Genomic DNA, 20,799 nt, shown 5'->3' on the forward strand with positions numbered 1-20,799 from the left:
CCCCACTCCGGATAGCCTAAGTATATATATATAAAGTTGTAGCCTACCCCACTTAAACTTATATTGAGTTTAATGAGTTGGGAATATAATTCTCACAATTTGTAACAAAGCCAAGTTCGGCTAAGTGTTGATGTGGATGGTCCCTCGGCTAGACCCCTGATTCAACGGCATTAGTGGATCTTCGTATGTCTTTTATAACAAGGAAGCCGGTAAAAAAAATGTAGATGAAATTGGAGTTAAAATTCATCATAATAGGTTAGCAAAAGGGTTAAAATATAACCAACTTATTCATATTTTAAAAGCGTATAAACTTTTAAGAAAAAAGTACCTCATAGTTACCGAATGTAATACGAGTATGATTTAACCCGTAAGATTATTAGTAATTCCTACCAAAGTAAATACGAGTAAAAAACTAATTATAAGAGTCATTGAAGTTTGTATTTTCACAATTTAACCGCGTTTGAAGACACAATCACAGTTGTTACTGTCTTATATTTGTTAACAAACTATAATTTCTAATTATTCATTGACCAGCTAAGTTTGGAATGATATAAAAACAGTCATCTTCTCAATTATTATACGAGGTAATTGATTAGTTTCATCAAGATTTCATACATAAGTAGCCAAGTAGGAAATATAACACAACAACAACTGTATCCAATCCCTGTGCGAGGTATGGGGGAGGTGAGCTGTAGACAGTCATGCCTCAACCCAAAGGTAGAGAGACTGCTTCCATAAGGACCTCCGGCCAAACATATGTAAAAACCGTAAAAAGAGTAAAGTGTTTATACCTGTCTGCCGAGAAAATGACAAGACGATATACCTGTCCGCTGGGTATGGCTACCTTAAGAGTATGGAATAGTAGCAAACGTACGGCCTAGAAGTACCTAAGCACAGTACGTAAAATCTAGGAACCATAATACATGAATAACAACATAGAATGTAGGGACATAATACACAAAGTCTTCAGTAAGGAGCTCAAACAAGAGAGACATAAACTACCAGGACAACCATACCTATACGTAAGAAATGACTAAACACTAAGGGGATTAAACTATTTCTAAACAACCTACGTAGCGAAGTACCTTAGGCCACAAAGCTAAACTAATCCTAGTCTACTCGCTAAAACGCTCCAAAACGACAAAGGTAACCTATACACCTAGTCCTCTAGACACCGTCTACTGAGAACACCCGAGAACAAAAAAGAAAAGTAGCATCAAACGACCTAAATAACTAAAAGCACTCATCGAAACACATATAATAACAACCATGTAGAACGTAGCCAAATTTAAAAATGTTTCAGCATAAATCCCAAACCTACCTACAAATAAGGAATTAACTAAGAAATCCTAGTGCCCGATAAGTCCAAGGAAAATAACGGGTGGTGCGCAACCTATGAAACACACTAACTAAGCTGCCTAGCGAGACATTAACTTAGACTAAACCTAGCCTTCTCCCAAGCTCCCAAACCCCTAAACTAGTCCTAGTCCTCTAATAAACTCTCATCGGTCATGTCCTCCAACGGGCAAAGCATTTAGGGGCAGCCAAGAGTAACCTCCCCCCTCGATTTTGGCCTCCCTATACTCAGGCCAAAACTACTACGGAGGTTACTGAGAACCAAAGTCTAAGGAAAAAAAAAGTATACAAAAACCTATTCTCATATGACTTACACTCACTGTCTACCTCCTCCACCAGAAAACTCCTTCATATCCTTCAGTATCTTGTCCTTCCACCTCCGTCGACCTACCTCTTTTCCTGTCAGGTCAAAGCCTTTTGTTGCCTAGAGTCACCTATATTGGGCCTACTTCTCCCGGCCAAACAAACACAAACCACCTTAGGCAAGGCACTATGGGAAAAAGATGTCAATCGCAGTCCCGCAAAAGTCATACCCAAACCTAATCCTCTACTCTAATCCTAGTTCTCTAGGCCGTCCTATCCGACGTCATGTCCTCCGACAAACCAAGCTCTATTAGGTCCTTCGCTAATCGGTCCTCCCACCTCATCTTCGGCCTTCCCCTTCTTCGTATGCCTTCGACGTGAATAGACTCCGCTCTCATTAGTGGTGTTGTTCGATCTCTTCTCCTAACATGGCCAAACCATCTCACGCGCTCTTCTCTTAGCTTGTTAATGATGGTCCCTACTTCAAGTTCGGCTCTAAAAACTCCCGTGGGGATCCTGTCTGGTAGGGTCTTCCCGCAAGACCACCTTAGCATCCTTATCTCTGCCACCTCTACTCGAGACGCTTGGGCTTTCGTCATCGGCCAACATTCTGACCCGTATAACATAGCCGGTCTAATAGCCACTCTGTAAAGCTTGCTTTTCAGTTTTAGCGGGATCCGCTTGTCGCACTTGACTCCAGAAGCTGATCTCCACCTCATCCATCCAGCTTGGATTCAATGTGTCACGTCTTCGTCTATCCCCCCGATTTGTGTATCACCGATCCCAGGTATCTAAAAGACACCTTCGGACCCAATATCCGCTCCCCGATGCGAATATCCTCATCCCCATTTTGTCTTATTTCCTGTTTATCGAAGTCACATCGTAGGTATTCAGTCTTCTCTCGGCTCACACACAAACCATTGTCTTCAAGGACTTCTCTCCATTTCTCGAGCCTACGGTTTAGCTCCTCCGTCGATCTTGCAATCAGTGGAATGTCATCTGCAAAAATCATGCACCACGGTAGTTCCTCCTGTAGGCCACTAGACAACTCGTCTAAGATCAAGGTAAAAAGGTAAGGACTAAGCGTTGAGCCCTGGTGAAGGCCCATTTCTACCGAGAAAAGCTCTGTGCTCCCCACCGGTGTTCGAACACCAGTCCTCGCCCTATCGTACATATCCCTGATCACACTAATGTATCTCCCAGTAACTCCTTTCGCTTGGAGCGTCCTCCAGATCAGCTCTCGTGGTACACTATCGTATGCCTTATCCAAATCTAGGAAGGCACAATGTAACGCTTTTTGTCTTTCCCTATACTTTTCCATAAGGCTTCTGGTGATATGGATAACCTCCATTGACGACCTCCCTGGCATAAACCCAAATTGGTTCTCTGCCACCTTCGTAACTCTTCTGAGCCTCGACTCGATCACTCTCTCCCAGAGCTTCATGGTATGACTTAGGAGTTTAATGCCCCTATAATTGCTACAACTCTGCACGTCCCCCTTGTTCTTATAGATAGGTATAACCTCACTAAGTCTCCAATCTTCTGGCATTTTTGCACTCGTCCAAATCTTGTTGAAGAGGCTTGTCAGCAAGCTTATCCCCACATCCCCCAGGCATCTCCATGCCTCAACCGGAATTTGGTCTGGACCTACTGCTTTGTTTCTCCCCATCTTCTTTAGGGCAACCCTTACTTCTTCTTGGCTGATCCTCGTAGCATCATTGTCGTCGTAGCGTGTGTTTGAGTGTGCGGTGAGGTCTTCTCCTCCTTGAACTCTCCCCGACCCTGGCGAAGTACTCTTCCGATCTTTTCCTAATGTCTCCCTCATTCACAATGCTCCGTCCACTTTCGTCTTTGATATAAATGACATCTCCTAAATCCCTATGTCTTTTCTCCCTTGCTTTAGCGATTCTAAAGATTTCGTTTTCGCCTTCTTTGGAATCTAGTTTCTTGTACAATTCTTCGTACGCTCTTTTTCTTTTCTATAGCAACAGTCCTCTTTGCTTCTTTCTTGGCTTCGTAGTACCTCTGCCTAGCCAAAGACCAGTCTTCATTTGTCCCGTTCTGGCGGCTTTTGACAAGATCCTTAAAGCAACTAAGTTTTGTCGCGACCTTGGACTGGACCTCTTCACTAATCCACCAAGATTCCCTACCCACTCTCCGTTGTCGTCCAGTTCTTCTAGTTACCCCTAGAACCTCCTTTGCCGTCTCCCTCATACCCTCTGCCAAGAGTGTCCATAACTCGTCAGCTCCCATATGCGACCCGTCCTTTATCTCCCTTGTGAACCTCGAGCTAGTCGTCGACCTAAACGTCTCTGCTGCTTCACCCATCAGGTTTTTCCAGAGGATTCTTGCCTTTACAGCCTTCTCTGTCTTCATTGCTCTTCTACTCAGGAGCAAATCTATTACCAACAGTCTATGTTGGGAGTAGCCCGCCTCTCTCGGGAGTACCTTGCAATCTTTGCAAGCCCTAAAGTCGCCTTTACGCACCAAGAAGTAGTCGATTTGAGTCTTATTTAGGCCACTCTGAAAGGTAATCAGCTGGGAATCCCTCTTTCGGAAAAACGAGTTTGCAATAACCAGATCGTGTGCAGTAGCAAATTCCAATATCGTGCGACCCTCATCGTTCCTCACTCCAAAGCCTAATCCTCCGTGTACACCCGCGTAGCCGTCTGACTCTACTCCTATATGCCCGTTTAAGTCTCCTCCTAACACTAGTCGTTGGTCAACAGGGCAACTCCTCACAAGTTCATCCAGAGAGTCCCAAAAACTCTTCTTCTCTCCCGCTCCCTGGCCCGACTGGGGAGCATACACGCTGATCACGTTTATTGTCTTCTGTTGTATCACCAATCTCACCAACATCAACCTATCCCCATGTCTTTCCACTAGCACAACGAAGTCTTTAAGTCGTTCGGTCATTATGATCCCTACTCCGTTAATCGACTTAGGCGCTCTAGAGTACCATAGCTTGTATCCGTTATCCTCTCTAGTACTTTTCCCCGTCCACCTAGTTTCTTGAAAGCATGCAATGTCTACATTACATCTAGACAGGGCATCTCCTAGCTCTAAAAACTTTCCCTTAAGGGTGCCTACATTCCAACTCCTGAATCTAAGCCTAAAGGTTCTCTTTACTCTAGCATTAACCCCCCTATGCCTGCCCGCCCCTAAATCAGAAGGACATGACCTCATATAACTATTTGATAGAGACAGCTTAAACTAAAACTTAACAAATAAATGTAACAAATAAACAAAATAATAATATAATAAATAAATAAATAAAGTTATGATCAATTAAATTAAACTATCCTTACAAAATGCAAATAAATTTATAAAGTTGATGATTGCTTAATCGGGAAGCTTATGATCTCGATCTGGCCGGAAGTGATATCAAAATTCACCGAAGTTTTTTTATACTCAAGAAATCAAAATTAAAAATGAATAAATAAAAAACAGAACGTTACTAACTTTAATTTAGTTTAATTACCAAAAATAAAAATTGAAAGGAAAATGAGTAATTAGAATTAAAACTATTTAAACTTGAAAATCACATTATGAATTTTTTTAAGACGTGGGGAGATAGTAGTCCTTGTAATCTCCTCCTCCCCAACGGTTTTTTTTTTTTTTGATAACTTCCTTAGATCTGGATTTGAGAGTTTTCTTTTTAAAAGAAATATATATATCTATAATATAAAAAACATAAAGATCCTGCAAAAAAAGATATATAATGTAAGTAGAAACATATATATATATATATAATGAATGAATGTATATATAAAGATCCTGCAAAAAAGAAGTGATTAATAGATAATAAAAGAAGCAATTAAAGAGAGCTTAGTGAGTGATTAATAGCGCTTGAAAGAGAGCTTAGATATAGATATAGATAGATGTAGTTATAGTATATCCAAGTAGGAGATACTAATACTAAAACAAATGTAACAGGACCATTCATAAGTAGTTAGCCGTTTGGTATTCTAAGCTATGTACAAGAAAACGAAAAAGTATGTGAGGTCAATCAAACCTGACTTGACTTGTCTCCCTGCATTACTATAAGGTAGCAGTTTGACCATTACTCAACCCACTCGATCCGCCATTTTGCAGATACATCTGAAAGTTACCTAAGCAATCAAGAGGTGATCAGTCCCTTGATACGAGATTCTGCAAAGTGGCAACAACATTTGAGGCTGCTAAATATTGTGTCAATGTGTTACATACCAAATGAGAGAACACAACCCAAAAGACTAGCCTAATGGGTGAAAGAGCCCATTTGGTATATAAACCCCACATTGGTTTCCCATACAACCGATGTGGGACAAGTCCCATACGTTGCAATGGTTTCGATCCGTAACAATCGTCCCCCCTTAGAGATCGACGTCCTCATTGGTCATGACGGCTATGTTGGTCACGGTTGGCACCCTTTTCCTTTTGGGCCCAAGCCACAACTCCATAGGCCACCACTCCGAGTTGACTTTGATACCATTGTTACTTACCAAATGAGAGAACACAACCCAAAAGACTAGCCTAATGGGTGAAAGAGCCCATTTGGTATATAAACCACACATTGGTTTCCCATACAACCGATGCGGGACAAGTCCCATACCTTGCAATGGTTTCGATCCGTAACACAATGGAATATTGTCGAAAAGCATCATGAACTCCTGTTCCAGTTATGAAAGTTTCAAAAACGATAATCCAGTGAATAAAATATTGAATCCAGAAAAGGCTTAACCAAGAGGTTTCTCGGGAGAAGTATGAAATATGAATATGTCTAACATATATTCTCCAGCACCTCATTCCTTTGCGGGTTGAACAACCAGAACCAACACTATCAGGTAGACACATTTTTTTACGTAAGCATATACACTGTTTCTTCCAGATTTAATTATACACATTCAAGAACATTAACTAAGCTCAGTAACCAACTAACACTCTGTTCTTACAAAAAAAGAAAAAAAAAATTAAGCTCAGTTTATAGCTCTGACATCCAATGGGATTGGAAAACTCTTTATTGCATTACAATTTTTAATGAAAAAAGTGTGTGCAGGTCTACACAACCCACTACGCCCTGTTTTGACCCGTTACACAACCCGTCCACCTCAAATTATAACCTGAAGAACGTACAGATGTACTTGGCTCATGAATGATCAAGACTTTATACTATACCCCTAACTAGTTCTAGGGAACGAGTCTTTTTCATTTTGATTTCCCTAGTGAATTGAACATGGCCAATAAGGACTTAACTTTACCACTGTATTCTCGATTTTTTATTAAAAGAAAAGAAATGAGAAGATTGGATAGGGGAAGAAAGGATAGATAATTACATAAAAAAGAGGCATTCTCGAGTTGAAAGAAAAGAAAAGAAAGTTGATAGTTAAATGTATTCTTAAGTTAGAAAGGAAGGAAAAGAAAGGATAAAAAGATACAATTTTACATTTATAGCCTTGTAGTAATTAAAACCTTTATATAAGTTTGAGGGGTATAATAATAATTTCACCACTTTTCATTCCAAATCTTGCCAAAAGTGGCAAAAAAGTTTTGGGATCAAAACATCCTATTTTTTCCTTTCTTTCCCTTCCCTTTCTTTTAAAACAAAAACTCAAGAATACAAAAACTAAAAGTTTCTTACCCTTTTCTTTTCTTATCTCTTTAAAATAAAACTCAAGAATGCACTCTACGTCTATATATTTAATTTTCAAATATTATTTCCAACCATGTATGCATTACTTTTATCATTACATATATACTGGAAATAAACTGATAAAAGGACACTAGGAACTAAACACTTTCATGGTCATATTGCAATTGTGATGTACATATGGTCGTCAAGGTTTGGTATTTACGCATAAATATGAACTTAAATTTATATTAAAAACCAATATACTGTGTTCATGATGCACACGAAAATTTTGGATAACAAATCAAACTTGTTGATTATAAGAATACCCAGGAACAATTCTTCAAATTATCGTTGATTTAGATTGAATACCGATAATCTGGATTCTCACACTAAACACATTGTGAAAATGAATTTTTGATTTATGATAAACTGATCATTTCTCTGGGTTCTATTACATATAAATAGATAGGAGAATTTCGAATGGGCCCTAAAATACAAATGGGCCGAAAGTTATAAGCAAAACAAAGTAAAAAAAAAACGAAAAAACATATAAAAATATCCAAAACTCATAGAAAAAGGCCATTTCAGGACTCGAAGGTCGACCAAACCGCCTTTGGCGTTTGTAGCTTGATTCGTCTCGTTTCTGCGGTCGTTTTGACTGGTCATAGGCCCAAAACGAAGCCATGTAGCTCAAGTTATGCCCATTTTAATGAAGGCCTCTTTTTCGTCATGTCTTGGCCTTCTAAATACAATAGGGCTTGGACTTGTATCCTTGGGCCTCCATCGGTTCATTTTGAATTTATTATGAAAGACACGTTTACTATGAGGTATAAAATTGTTAGAGACTGTAATACGTTAATATGGTTGTTCTAATGCGACATGTTGCTCCATGTCGCAATACTTTAATGACTGTAATACGTTAATATTATTCTCAAAAGCAAAAAAAATGGAAGTTATTTGCAAAAAAAAAGAGAATATTACACTTGCAGAAGATTACTTGTTCCTAGGTTTATCCAGTGTATAAAAAAATTACAGAAGATTACTTGCTTCTAGTTTTTCCAAAGAATAAAATAAAGAGTGAAATCCACAACTTTAATTAAATTTGATTCCAGATTGCAGCAGTCATTCACCACTTTCATAAACATTTACTTTGACGTGGTTTCTTAAATCAAGCATAAAACATAAAATCGATTCTGTTTTGCAGGACTAAATTATAGTTACCTGTAAAAATCCAAAAGAAAACGTGAAGTTGATTCATGTTGTTTAGCCAGGGTTTGGTAGAATAAAGCACACTTTAGCTTAAGGAATTATGACTTTTCCTTTTTTTTTGGGAAAAAATGTGAATTCTTATCAATAGGTCAATTCCTTTCGTGTAACCAAATATTTATGTACCCTACCAACCGTTCAAAATATTCTCATTCATTTCTATTTAATGATCATACATTTCTTTTCCATCCACACTACCTAGTCGTTATCTTTTATTGCGTTATTTATGATATTCAATATTCTGCTTTGATGAAGAACTCTGACTTGCACTAGAACAAGGTAAAATCTTATTTTTATTACATTTCCTTGAGATTTTGTAAAGATTATCATCTTCATTTTTTTCCATCCATTTTTTTATTCAATAAAAAAAAATGCTTTTGATTTCATTAGAAAAAGTCCACATTGACAGAAAAAAAAAAAAGAAAAAACATGTGATTTAGTAGTATTATACTCCGTAGTTTATTATGAATAGGCGGGTTAGATAATACCATAAGTTGTAATGAATGATTTGTAGTAACACACATATACTGTATATTGTCAATGTATTTTCACAATTCTCTCCACCTTATAGGGAACACAATCGAAGATATTATCGGGTTTCGACTTTTTAATACATAAGTTATTCTAATTCGTCGAATGACATAAAAGAGTCACGTTAACATGAGAATAAATTAGTTCCTTTCATGTGCGCAAACAAATTTTACTCCTTCAACTAAATTATTGTTTTAACGAAACCAAACATATTATTATTATTTTTTATTTAATAATTCCTTTCATATAACTAAGGCCGGTGACATTAAGGGCCGTCTGGGAAAAATTCTCGTGTTCTCATGTCTTAAGACTAAGTAGTATGAGACATTCTATGGGTGGGGTCTTTGGCCACATGACTCCATGTTATCATGCTAGGTATTATCAAAAATTAGGGGTGTGAGACATCTTGGATGGGTGGGGTCTTTGGTCATGTGGCATCAAGTATGATTAACTTTATTATTATTATTATTATTATTATTATTATTATTACTTTTATATTTTTCACCTATTATTTTATAAACTACATATTAAACACATCATAAAAAAGTACATTAATATAAAATAAAAGATAAGTTCCATTACATAAATATAAAATACTAATTAAGTTCCATTACACTAAATATAAAAGACTAAACATCATCGTCACTAATATATTGGCATGGGTTGAGAAACCAAGCTAGTGCCATATGCGTTAACACTAGTGCCATATGCCAATTGACGGAGCGCCGATGTACACTTTAACTTGGTTGAGAAACCAAGCTTCCCCGACCCATCGTATCTTTGTTGGAAAAATGGATACTCGGTTTCCAAATCATCACATATTTGGAGAAATAACCGCTTACTCATACGATAACACCTCCTAAACATCTTTGCATTGTAAATCGGTTCGTCAACAAAATATTTACGCATGAGTCGAGCTTCGTTTTCTTGAAGCCTTCGCACAATAGTAACCCGTTTCTTAAACCGCGATCTTACAACTTCATCTTCTTCATCATCTTCATCACCATCAATGCAATCCAACATAGCATTAACGGCCAACGTGGCTGCCTTCGAGATGGCCGAGTCTAGCTCGGATGAACCGCTCGAACTGTCGGATGAGCTATTGGTCGAGCTCTCGCTTGACAACAATGAGTAGTTGAGATCCATGGAAATCTAAAGAATAAAATGTGGTTTTTTTGAAATAGATATGAGGTAGAGTGTGGAAGAAAATGGTGAGTTTATATAGGAAAAAAAGGAATAATGGTTTAAAAAAGAAAAAAAAAAGAAAGAAAAAAAGAAAATAGGCAAAAGGTGGTCAAAGGTACCGTTGTAGAAGGGGGAGGAGGAATTCACAAAAACCAATTCAAAATTTTGGGCGTTTGTTTTCTTCCGTGGACCAACATTTGACTCGCCGGAACGCCCCTTGAGGCCATGTTGCCTGCGTCCCAGTCGCGTTTCGAAGCCGGAACCCCCCTCCAAACGCCTCATACCGTTCAGTCTTAATTTTAGCGCCGCATTCTTCTCCACGTTCTCAAAATGCGTACGCTAGTGTAGCGCCTTTAAGAGTCGTTTAGGGCCCGACATTTCTAAAAAGACATGAGAAGAAAGATGAAATAAAATATATCAATTTGGCAATTGTAGACTTTTAGTCCCTATACACTAAATAGCTTTAATAACTGAGAAAATAACTTTCTTTATATTAAAAGATATTTTTATTATATTAATAAATAATTTGTTTAATAAATGTGTTTTAATTTTCTTTTCCATTTTGAAGGGCTCTTACATGTGTGTGTGTTTTTTTCCATCCAGACGATGATAACCAAAGATGAGTGTTTATCTATAAATAACGAAATGTATCAAAGGGAATTGTAGAACACTAAACTTAATTTATAAAAAATAAGTAGTATTGGCGATACGCATATATATAACTCATGATGCATAATGTAGGTCGGTAGGTGAGTTGCAATGGAAAAATTGAAGCACTTTAGTCACCAACATATGCTCTATCTTACGCATCTACAACAAACCCGCCACATCATTCAAAATTATTGCTCCTCTGATGATGATGATGATTTGAAGGTGGTGGTACAAGAAGATGACCAGCAGCAGCATGGGGGGCAATGTAAAATGTGTGAGGAGCGGATTTATTCATTTCATTTGTGTTACTACAAGTGTCATGAATGTGACGACGACTATTCTCTGCACAAATTCTGTGCGGAACTGCCTTTAATCCTAGAGAGCCACCCGTTACATGATCATCCGACGGGTCATCAGCTGACCTTGTCCAAGAAATATCAGTTTACCGAACCCGATCCCTCTTTCAAATTTGGAGATCCTTCTGATTTGTCATGGAGCTGTAGCATCTGCAAAGCTGATCATAATATGTTCTATAATTACCATTGTGCCATCTGCAAATTCACTATGGACATAGTTTGTGCGACCACGTCTCAACAAAAGATGGTCCACCCAAATCATCATCCTGATCACCCGTTGCAGCGTACGTTCAAGTCGACATCAGCTACTTGTGATGCTTGTGCTACGAGTCATAATGATGAAAGGGGGAACTTCTACCATTGTAACATCTGTTCTTGGTTCCGGATCCATCTGGACTGCGCTTTGCTGCCGACCAAGTTATCGATTCAACGATCTACCAAAGACACTTTCACTCATTCTCATTTACTCACCCTTGCCTCTTCCTTTCCCTATATTGATTAAAAAGCTAACACCTTTCCTGTTTGCAAAGTCTGTGATGGCCCTTTTCTTGGCGATTTAGCGTGGCTTTACAAATGCGATGAATGTCGATATTACGTTCATTTTCTATGTGCGACTTCACCGCGGGCAGGTGAGCAATTAACCTTTGATAAATTACAAGTGTACGTGCATGTTATGTATATTAATTAATGGTTCTAACTTTAAATTATCAGGCCGTGGCAAAACTTACAAAAAAAACTTCAACGACACTGATCATCCTAATCTACTCCACTGCCCATTTCCCGATGAAAGTTGCAACCTTCTGAAGCACTATTATTGTTACAATCGCAAGGAGGAATATTTTGCCAAAGAAAAGTATGATGATGATGACGACGACGACGACGATGACGATGATGAAAGGAGGTTGATCAACCATTTTAGTCATCCACACCCACTCATTCTAGTACGTAACGAATCATTAGTTATTCCTCTTCATGATCCCATGAAGAAGACACAGCTGCTATGTGATGGATGTGTCAGACCAATCACGTCAGTGCCATTTTACAAGTCTAGTGGTAGTAGTCCCCAATATAATGTAGAAAACCCATCATCATCATCATCATCATCATCATCATCATCATCATCATCATCATCATCATCATCATCATCATCCTGTGGTGGTTTTGTGCTCCATGAGTGGTGTGCAAAGCTACCCTCTCAACTACATTACCACCCGGGTCATCCACAACACACGCTACTTCTATTGCCAAAAGCCCTCCCCAGTTTTCGGTTGGCCGGTGTATTCCGTTGTCAAGTTTGCCGGTATCCTCCAATGGTTTTGCGTATGGGTGCACAACGTGTGGATATTATGTAGACATCAATTGCTCCCTCATACCGGAGGAAATCACTCATGAAACTCACCCCAACCATTTGTTGCGAAGAATCAAGGGTTCAGACATACTATCCAAAGAGTATTGCAAGGCATGTTGGTGTTCGATGCAATTTGGATGGGGTTTCCATTGTCCCTCTTGTGATTTCTACATCCATACAGAATGCGCTTTGTTATTGCCTCGACAAGTTAGGCACAAGTACGACAAACATCCGTTGAGTCTAAGATACGGTCCGGTCGAGAACCATCCGCAAGAATACTTTTGTGAGATTTGCGAGGATGGAATATACTCATTTAACTCGGGACAGTGGTTCTATCATTGCACTACATGTGCCTGGTCCATGCATGCAGCTTGTGTTCCCTTAATTCTACAAACTGAACAAGCTGTTTATTCAGAGTATCCGGGATGCGTCTTTATCTTTCTGAATGTTAAGTTTGGAGGAAAGGTTGAAATCCAAAGTCTGCACCGACACTCTCTGGCCTTTGTACAAGGGATTGAAAGTCATGGTCAATGCAATATGTGAGATGACCAGTTGCAGTACAGGCCGATTTTCAACTGCTTGGAGTGCCATCAGTTTGCGATTCATTATAAGTGTGCCGTGAGACGATTAGTATAAATATCAAATAGTGATACATAATTAATATATATGTTGTATATTAGTATGATGACTTGTATAATTATTATTTACAAGACCATTAATAAGGCAAGGTGAAATAAGTGAGTGAAAAGAGATGAATATAGATAGGTGAAACCATTCAACTAGGTTTTGCGGATCCATTTTGTTTGTTTTATTTTGATTGGTACATTACGAGGTATAAGAGTTATTAAATTTGAAGGTGAAAGGTTAAAAGGAAAAAGAAAAGGTGAAAGGTGAAAGAGATAAAAAGTTGAAGTTGATGTGGCAAGAAAAGTTGAAGATATAAGAGGTGAACAATTACGAATAGTCTAAGTACAATCCTGTAGTAATATATGTTACAACTTATTTGATTAATAAGATGGCTCCGGGTGTCAGTAATAGAAAAAGATTGGATTGGGAAAAAAAAATATATACATTCAGTTTTTACCAGTATAGATTAATTTATGTTTATAAGTTATATTTATTGAAATAATTATCATTTATGAATAAGAATGGAAAAAAACCTTATTTAAAATCCATGAAATAAATACATTTGATTAACTGGTAATTGTTGTGAGGAGGCATCTCTAGTTTTTAGTTATAGGTCTTGGATTCAACTCTCCGGAGTGACAAGCATGTGCGATGACTCGAGTTGCTCGGGGTCTGTTCTGAGAATCGAATATTCGAAAAAAAATCACATTTGATTATATTTCTAAGAAAGGAAAATAACCTCATTGGGGTTCTTGCCCTCAAACTCAATTTGATAATCCAAATGGTGTTTTGGGTCATATTGGAGGAATCACAACCATACTTGCTTCGAGAACATCAACACTAAAGTCGAGTCCATCATTGATGACATCAAGATTACCTCTCTTCGTTTGATGTCTAGTAAAAAAATGTCTTGTAAATTGGCTTGGGTGATTTCTTATTGGTAACACATGTTGGGGATAAATAATCAATAATGAACAAAACATGATAAAATATTCAATCTCCGAAGGCGTGTAAACACTATCAGATTGAATCAATTCGATGGTTTACCTCAAATTATTCAATCGGATACAATCAGAGATTCGAGAACGTTCTGCATGTATTTGTTTGAGAGTGTGTGTATGAAAACGGGAAGAATTCAATAGAATTCGTGATGACTGAATAATTGGTTCTCTAGCCCGTAACTGCCTTAAAAGCGGTTTTAATTCAAGTTTCCTACCCTTGCACCCTGCTCCCGGGGGCGCTGCCCCCGGATCCACGTTCCTTAGGGGCTTCCCCCCTAAGATCATAATAAATTCATATAAGCGTGCTCTCCGCACCACCAAACTTATATGATGTATTATTATGACTTAAATAAACAATTAACCTAATTACACTAAAATAACAACAACACAGACGTTGGTAAAAGAAAAAAAGAAAAACAGGGAGCAAAAGACGTTGTATAGTTCTTTCAATGTCCTTGCGTACACTAACTGTAGAGTTAAAAAGGAGAGGAATTCAAAAGTATTTATAGAATATGTAAGTGGGAGTTCTTTACTTATACATGGAAGACAATAAATGATACAAAAGTATTTTCAAGGTAGATCGAGAAAACATCAGAGTAAACCTGGAAAAAGTCTTAAGAATAGACCACATGAATAGTGGTTAAACCACATATATATCAGACCCAAAGTTCAACTTTCGCTAGATAGCTTGAACAATATTCTTTTTCAAGCCTACCCACAAGAATGACATAATAAACTTGGACATACGAGTGAAAAAATCAAAAAACATGAAGATTTTAGAGCTAGCTAAGCCTTGAGCGGGGAAAGAGATTAGGCCACCACTTGCAAGGAAAACCAAATACACAAGATACCTAAAATGCAAATACTTGTATAATTACTCGGCTATGAAGTGTAGGTGTAGTAATACCGTAAAAATTTGAAATACACAGAACTTTTTCATTATAGAACGAAAACTACAAGCCTCTTAAAGGCATGCCTTGATGCAAGTAGCATTAGGTGAGCCCATGCTAAGGTGGCTGGTTCAGGGTTCATACAAAACATTCCAGACCAATTTTTCAAAAGCAAATCCTAGCTAACTGGAGCAGAAAATACTACCAACCTCATAAAAGAAATAAGAACGCCAATAATAGCCCAATAACAACAATTTAAAAAGCATTGAAACCACTATTTAAATGGGTACTTGGGAATCTTTACAAGATAACTTACACCCATTCCTATACAAGAACAAAAGAACCATTTAAGAAAAGAAAAGGAAAAAAAAAAGCTCTACACCATCTCCCAAAGTTTCAATATTGTACAATGGGCACAAAGCAGTTCATGAACATAAAGTTGTAATTATAATCTAAACAAGCACAGTACCCCTACAATTGTCTGGTGTGGTGTTGACGACGGGTGGTGATGGAGGCGACTATTGGTGGTAGTGTAGAGTGGCGTAGGATGGTCATTTAGCATCTCTCTCTTTTTTTTTTTCCTAACTTTTTAACAAGGGTGTAGAATCTTTATATAGTAGTATAGCTTATAATCTAAATCCCTACATAGTATCAATTAAGAAAACAAAAACAACCTCATCCAATGAACCACGCCTCCTCTGTTAAAAAAAATTCAACTGGTGCACGTTGAGGTAATACCCAATGCTGCATTTATCCTACCAAAAACAACCTTCAACGGAACACAAGCTAAATCAGGCCTTTTAAGCTTCCCAGTTTCACTACTAGGTCTCTTGGAATGATTTAGCGACGATAATCTTCGAATCTTCTTGTTAGATGAGACCCCATTGTTCCGTCTTGGGTTTTTGGAAGCTTCCGGACCCTTTCTCACATTTCCATTGACCAGATCTAACTCACAGCTACTACTAAGACATTCGGACCCATTCAGTGAAAGATCAGAAACAGATTCGCTTAAAACCTCTACCTCAAGAGAATAACCGGTTACAGATTGGCTCGTTGACTTACTCATAAGAGATATGTAAGGAGCTTGCCGAGGAAAATGACCCATTTTAACCTCAATATTGACATCATAAAGAGTACCCATATCGCTTCTTTTGTACGCAAGATCCGAGGGCTCGTATTTCGGATTGACTGTAAAGCGGGAATGACGATAAGGCATCAATCTTTGTGAAGCCGTTACCTCGGCCACGTCCTCGATTACATGCGATTTAGTGATGAACTCTGTTGAAATATCATTCAGAAAATTTGTGTCCGCAAATTTCTGCATAGGTTTACTCTTATTTCTAGATTTTCTTTTCCCTTTATGCTGCCATTTTGAAGTACCATTGTTATAAATGTCATGGCTGATATCGATACCAACAGCAGCACCTGAACTGGTAGAACCAGATTCCTGGAATTCATCAGGTCCCGCGGATAAAGTTTCAATAAGGCTACTTTGGCAAGAATGAGTTCCGGTGCTGACATGGCCCTTCTCAGATACCAAACCTGGAGAAGAACCTGGCGATTAAAACAATTTGCATAAGTTAAATCAGTTTTAAAAAAAGGCACCAAAAACCAGTATAATGTAGCTCATAATAGGATAAAAAAGAAATGCATGAATGAGAAGAATACCTCCATTCTGCGAATCTTGTCTGATAAAAGGAACATCAAAGAGCCTTCCATAAGAATCGTAATTCTCAAGTAGCTGCTCAACACTCGAGAATTCATTTTCTTTCTGTATGCCATTTGTTGCAATATTTGTCGCATCCCCGGTACTGTCGGAAAAACTGCTCTTCAAATCACTATGCTCCATTCCCGATACTTTATTGTCAGAAACACCTGGAAGAAACGCTCCACTCAAACTCTTATGCTGTTCACACATAACAGGTACAGCTATCATAGTACTCTTTAAAACTTTTGACAACTGTCGGCGGCGGTTTTTCTTTTTTAAATACTCATGTACATGTGCCACTTGAGACCGCCTCCTCTTAAACGACGGAAACACAACTGGTATCCCGATGTCTTTGAGTCCCCGCATACGTTTCTTGCTTCCTTCGGTTGCATCATCTTCTGAATCATTAGGGGTTTGGTGCTTACTAGCCTCTGAAGAATGTTCTGTTAAAGCGCCACTATGTGCTAGTTCCTGTGGGGAAACTGAGATGTGTTCTAAGCTACTTAACTTGTCAGAAATGTTTCCATTTTCTTCATCAGGTTGTATATTGTCTGATTTTTCCCGCAGGGAATGATTTAACGAAGGAGTGGTATGCAACAATTCCTGTGAGGTAGTAGTCTCTGGGGTTAAGAGGGAACCTTCGAGCTTGAGAGCGTGTATAATTGCATCTTCTCTGCGTGCATACTTCACTGTCTTCTTGCAAGAACGAGATGCAATGATCTTTGCCTTCTCAATGCATTCATCAAATTCACCGCATCGAAATGCCTTTACACGTTTTGACCTCTCCAAATTATACCAATCTCTGCATCATAATCACCGATGAATTTTTATGGATTGTACACATATATGTCAAAATGTGCAGGGCAGACAATTAATATGTAGACTGTAGTAGACCCGAAAATAGCAACACAATAAGAATAAAACAGAAAATAAGAGAAAGAACAAGACAATCATTAGATAATCTGGATTAATGCCCAGCAGCCCGAGTTCCTAAGAACAATAATAAAATCTCTCCATCCGTAACCCTAATGGCAGCCTTATTTGTAGACACTTGACCTGATCTTGGAGAACAACTAACTTCCAAATTCCAAGAATAACAAGACAATTATTATAAATTGACACTTAACACCCTTGGACTTATGGTTCATATCATTACTCTCATTCCCAGCAATTTTAATGTGGGTAAAGTCAGGTTCGGTTGACCCAACACACTGTCAAATACTCAAATATGATACAAGCATTATATTAACTTGAGCATGAATCTTACTTCTTTCATAACTCACTTTAGGACATTTTATGCATCACTGAAACATGTACATTAGATAACTTTCTAGCATTTTGACCCAGTCAACCGATTTTCTTCTTAGCTATTTATCCTTTCACCTTTTGACCCTTAAGAGATACTAATACTATAACCTTATCTGACCCAGTCATAAGTAAATGGGTCGAAGTTACTGTCTCTAAGGATGGTTTCCAGACCAGAGGCTATAAAGAAATCGTCTCCAAACTGCATGAACATTTAGGTATTGGTGCCTAAGAACCCTTCTTTACTCAACAGAAGCAAAATGAGCTTGCGATAACATAGCTAGATTTCAACCCATTTACGTAAAAGGTGGGTCAATAATAATTTTACGTCAAATGGGTTAATATTCATGTATAATAGAGTCAAGTGTTTACTAATTCCTAAATTTTTTAATCCAAGAAGCTTTATTACTTACTTAAGTAATCTTTTTGAAATCAAATCTAATACATTAACTAATCATGAATGTAGAAGAAACAAAAGAAATATTCACTGGTTGAACCTAGCAGCTTTAACTAATTCAAAAAGCCTACCATTTTGTTCGAACCTGTTTCTACTTATTACCAAACCTGCCATTATGCTGTATCAATTTGCATCTTCAGTTTTATACAAATAGAGTAGGCACTTTTGACCCATTAACCTACATATTGGATTATTTGAGTAATGTTTAGGGTTTTGGCGTTTAGCTGGAGGTTCAACAAAAAGAGAAAATGTCAAATATATGACAGGTGTACATCATTCGCAGATATTCAGTTGCATAAAAACCTCATAAGTTACAGTATTAAAGAACATTAAATCATTCTTGTTATATAGTTTTGTAATCACATTTAGCAAACGAATAGACTATTTATGAAAGTCAATATCAGATAAAATAGTGTTAACTAGGTCAGCCTTTGACTGAACCTACAATGACACTTTTTTATCAACCCTTGCAACTACAATCTTTACCCATAACCAAATTGACACTTACCGAACCAACCTATACTGCATTACTGCCACCTCTGGTTGACAGGTAGTTAACTACCAATGATGAATTTTAAACAAACAACGGCTATTACTACTCTCCTTCAAGAAAAAAGTCTGTCATCAGAACTGATGTGAGTAAGACAAGTAATGGTGTCATTTTGCGACATATTAGCAGTCTATGACATATTCTAGCAATCTTCAAAGACAGGAAATACAGCCCACCAAACATATAAGGAGATGTTAGTTATTGTGTTTGCACTTCAAAGATTTGGGTACCATGTGAGCTTTTTTTTTTTGGTACCATGTGAGCTTTAATCCTTATGTAATGTTCTTTTGAAAAGTGATTACTTGATATGGTCCAACTAATATATAACATAGTACAAAAGATAATGCTTTAACGTACTTAAACTACAAAAGTTTAAAAAAAGGGTAAATAAGGGGAACTCTAGCCCCGGTACCACAATTGGATACCTATCAAGTCACCCCGTATGAGCCATATGATGCTGATACAATACCTCCATCCTAATCCCACATGATTTGGGCACCCCGAAGGATCGAACCCGCGTCTTTAGAACTTCACATGTAGGCCTAGGCTACATTGGTAACGGGTACCTTAAAGGAATTGTTTTTTGTGCCAAGCGGGGATCGAACTTGGGACCTTAAGGTCACCAAGTGCTTCCCTTACCACTAATAATCACTTTTGAAAGTGTTGAGAGATTAGCAACCTCTAAAATAGGGGTGTTTTGCCTAGCTTTTTTAGAGCTTAATAACCTATTTGCGTTATGATATTAAGCTAGTGTTTGGCCTAGCTTATATCGGTTACCAAGTTTAGACGGCAAACATCAGAGTCAAAAAGACTCGCCTTCCCCAGGTAACCTGAATAAGAAAACCCCATCCTTTTACCTATCCATAACTGTGTTTTTCTTTAAGATAAGCTAAACACACTCACAAACAGCTTCTAAACTAAATTAGGCTAACAACATAAACAGGGCAATATACAATATATATATATATATATATATATATATTATAATATGAGATAATGAAAGAAGTGACACTTACACACTTGCATCCTCTCTACCTAACAGCTTAACCGGAGTACCCGATCTTATAGGAATCAAACAACTTTCTGGTAACTCATCAGGACCCAATATTCGACCCGGCCACCATGACCCATTTCTTCTCCTGACCCAAACCAACCCACCTATTTTTGGGTCAAGAATTTGACCATTTGGTTCACAAGAATCCCCCATTTCCCCAAACCCACTTCAAAGAAAAAAACCAAAATCCCTTAACACAATTTTAATCTCACCATCCAAAACCAAAATATATTTTAATATATATATATATATGGATGAAAAATTAATATCACTAAAAGCCTAAAAATATATTAAAAATCAAAACCTTACATGCAAGGACAGACCCACATAAATAAAACAATAAATTTGATAACTTTATAAATTAAAATCAAGAAAACTTGATACCCAGATCCACTAATAAACAAATTTTATAACATAAAAAAAAAAAAAAAACCACACTTCGCGTTAAAAATGTCAAAATTTTCTTGTGGGTTGATATCAAAATTGATGTTTCTTGAAATAAAACAATTCAACTTTTTTTGGGGGAATTTTAATTATCAAAATAAACAGGGTTTTGATATGTGTGTGTTTGTACTATTTTGGTATAGTATTTTTCTTTCT

General features: G+C 37.6%; 4 protein-coding genes across 4 annotated transcripts; 1 reads left to right on the forward strand and 3 right to left on the reverse strand.

Annotated features, from left to right (window-relative positions):
* Positions 1 to 1,922: 1,922 nt before the first annotated feature.
* Positions 1,923 to 2,378, reverse strand: LOC122607099. The gene has a single exon (XM_043780018.1). It carries the CDS (start codon positions 2,376 to 2,378, stop codon positions 1,923 to 1,925), a length of 456 nt encoding a protein of 151 aa, XP_043635953.1.
* Positions 2,379 to 9,712: 7,334 nt separating this feature from the next.
* On the reverse strand, positions 9,713 to 10,213 carry LOC122607101. Its single transcript, XM_043780019.1, has one exon. The coding sequence runs from the start codon at positions 10,211 to 10,213 to the stop codon at positions 9,713 to 9,715; it is 501 nt and encodes a 166-aa protein (XP_043635954.1).
* Positions 10,214 to 11,011: 798 nt separating this feature from the next.
* LOC122607102 lies at positions 11,012 to 12,735 on the forward strand. The gene is made up of 3 exons (XM_043780020.1): positions 11,012 to 11,621; positions 11,766 to 11,888; positions 11,971 to 12,735. The coding sequence occupies exons 1-3, from the start codon at positions 11,012 to 11,014 to the stop codon at positions 12,609 to 12,611; spliced, it is 1,374 nt and encodes a 457-aa protein (XP_043635955.1). The 3' UTR covers positions 12,612 to 12,735.
* Positions 12,736 to 15,379: 2,644 nt separating this feature from the next.
* Positions 15,380 to 20,467, reverse strand: LOC122608667 (uncharacterized protein At1g51745-like). Its single transcript, XM_043781759.1, has 3 exons — positions 20,162 to 20,467; positions 16,794 to 17,635; positions 15,380 to 16,679 (listed from the first exon to the last, which is right to left on the reverse strand). Exons 1-3 carry the CDS (start codon positions 20,350 to 20,352, stop codon positions 15,838 to 15,840), a joined length of 1,875 nt encoding a protein of 624 aa, XP_043637694.1. The 5' UTR covers positions 20,353 to 20,467; the 3' UTR covers positions 15,380 to 15,837.
* Positions 20,468 to 20,799: the final 332 nt, after the last annotated feature.

This window comes from Erigeron canadensis, chromosome 7 (genome assembly GCF_010389155.1).
Source record: "Erigeron canadensis isolate Cc75 chromosome 7, C_canadensis_v1, whole genome shotgun sequence".
Lineage (NCBI taxonomy): Eukaryota > Viridiplantae > Streptophyta > Magnoliopsida > Asterales > Asteraceae > Erigeron > Erigeron canadensis.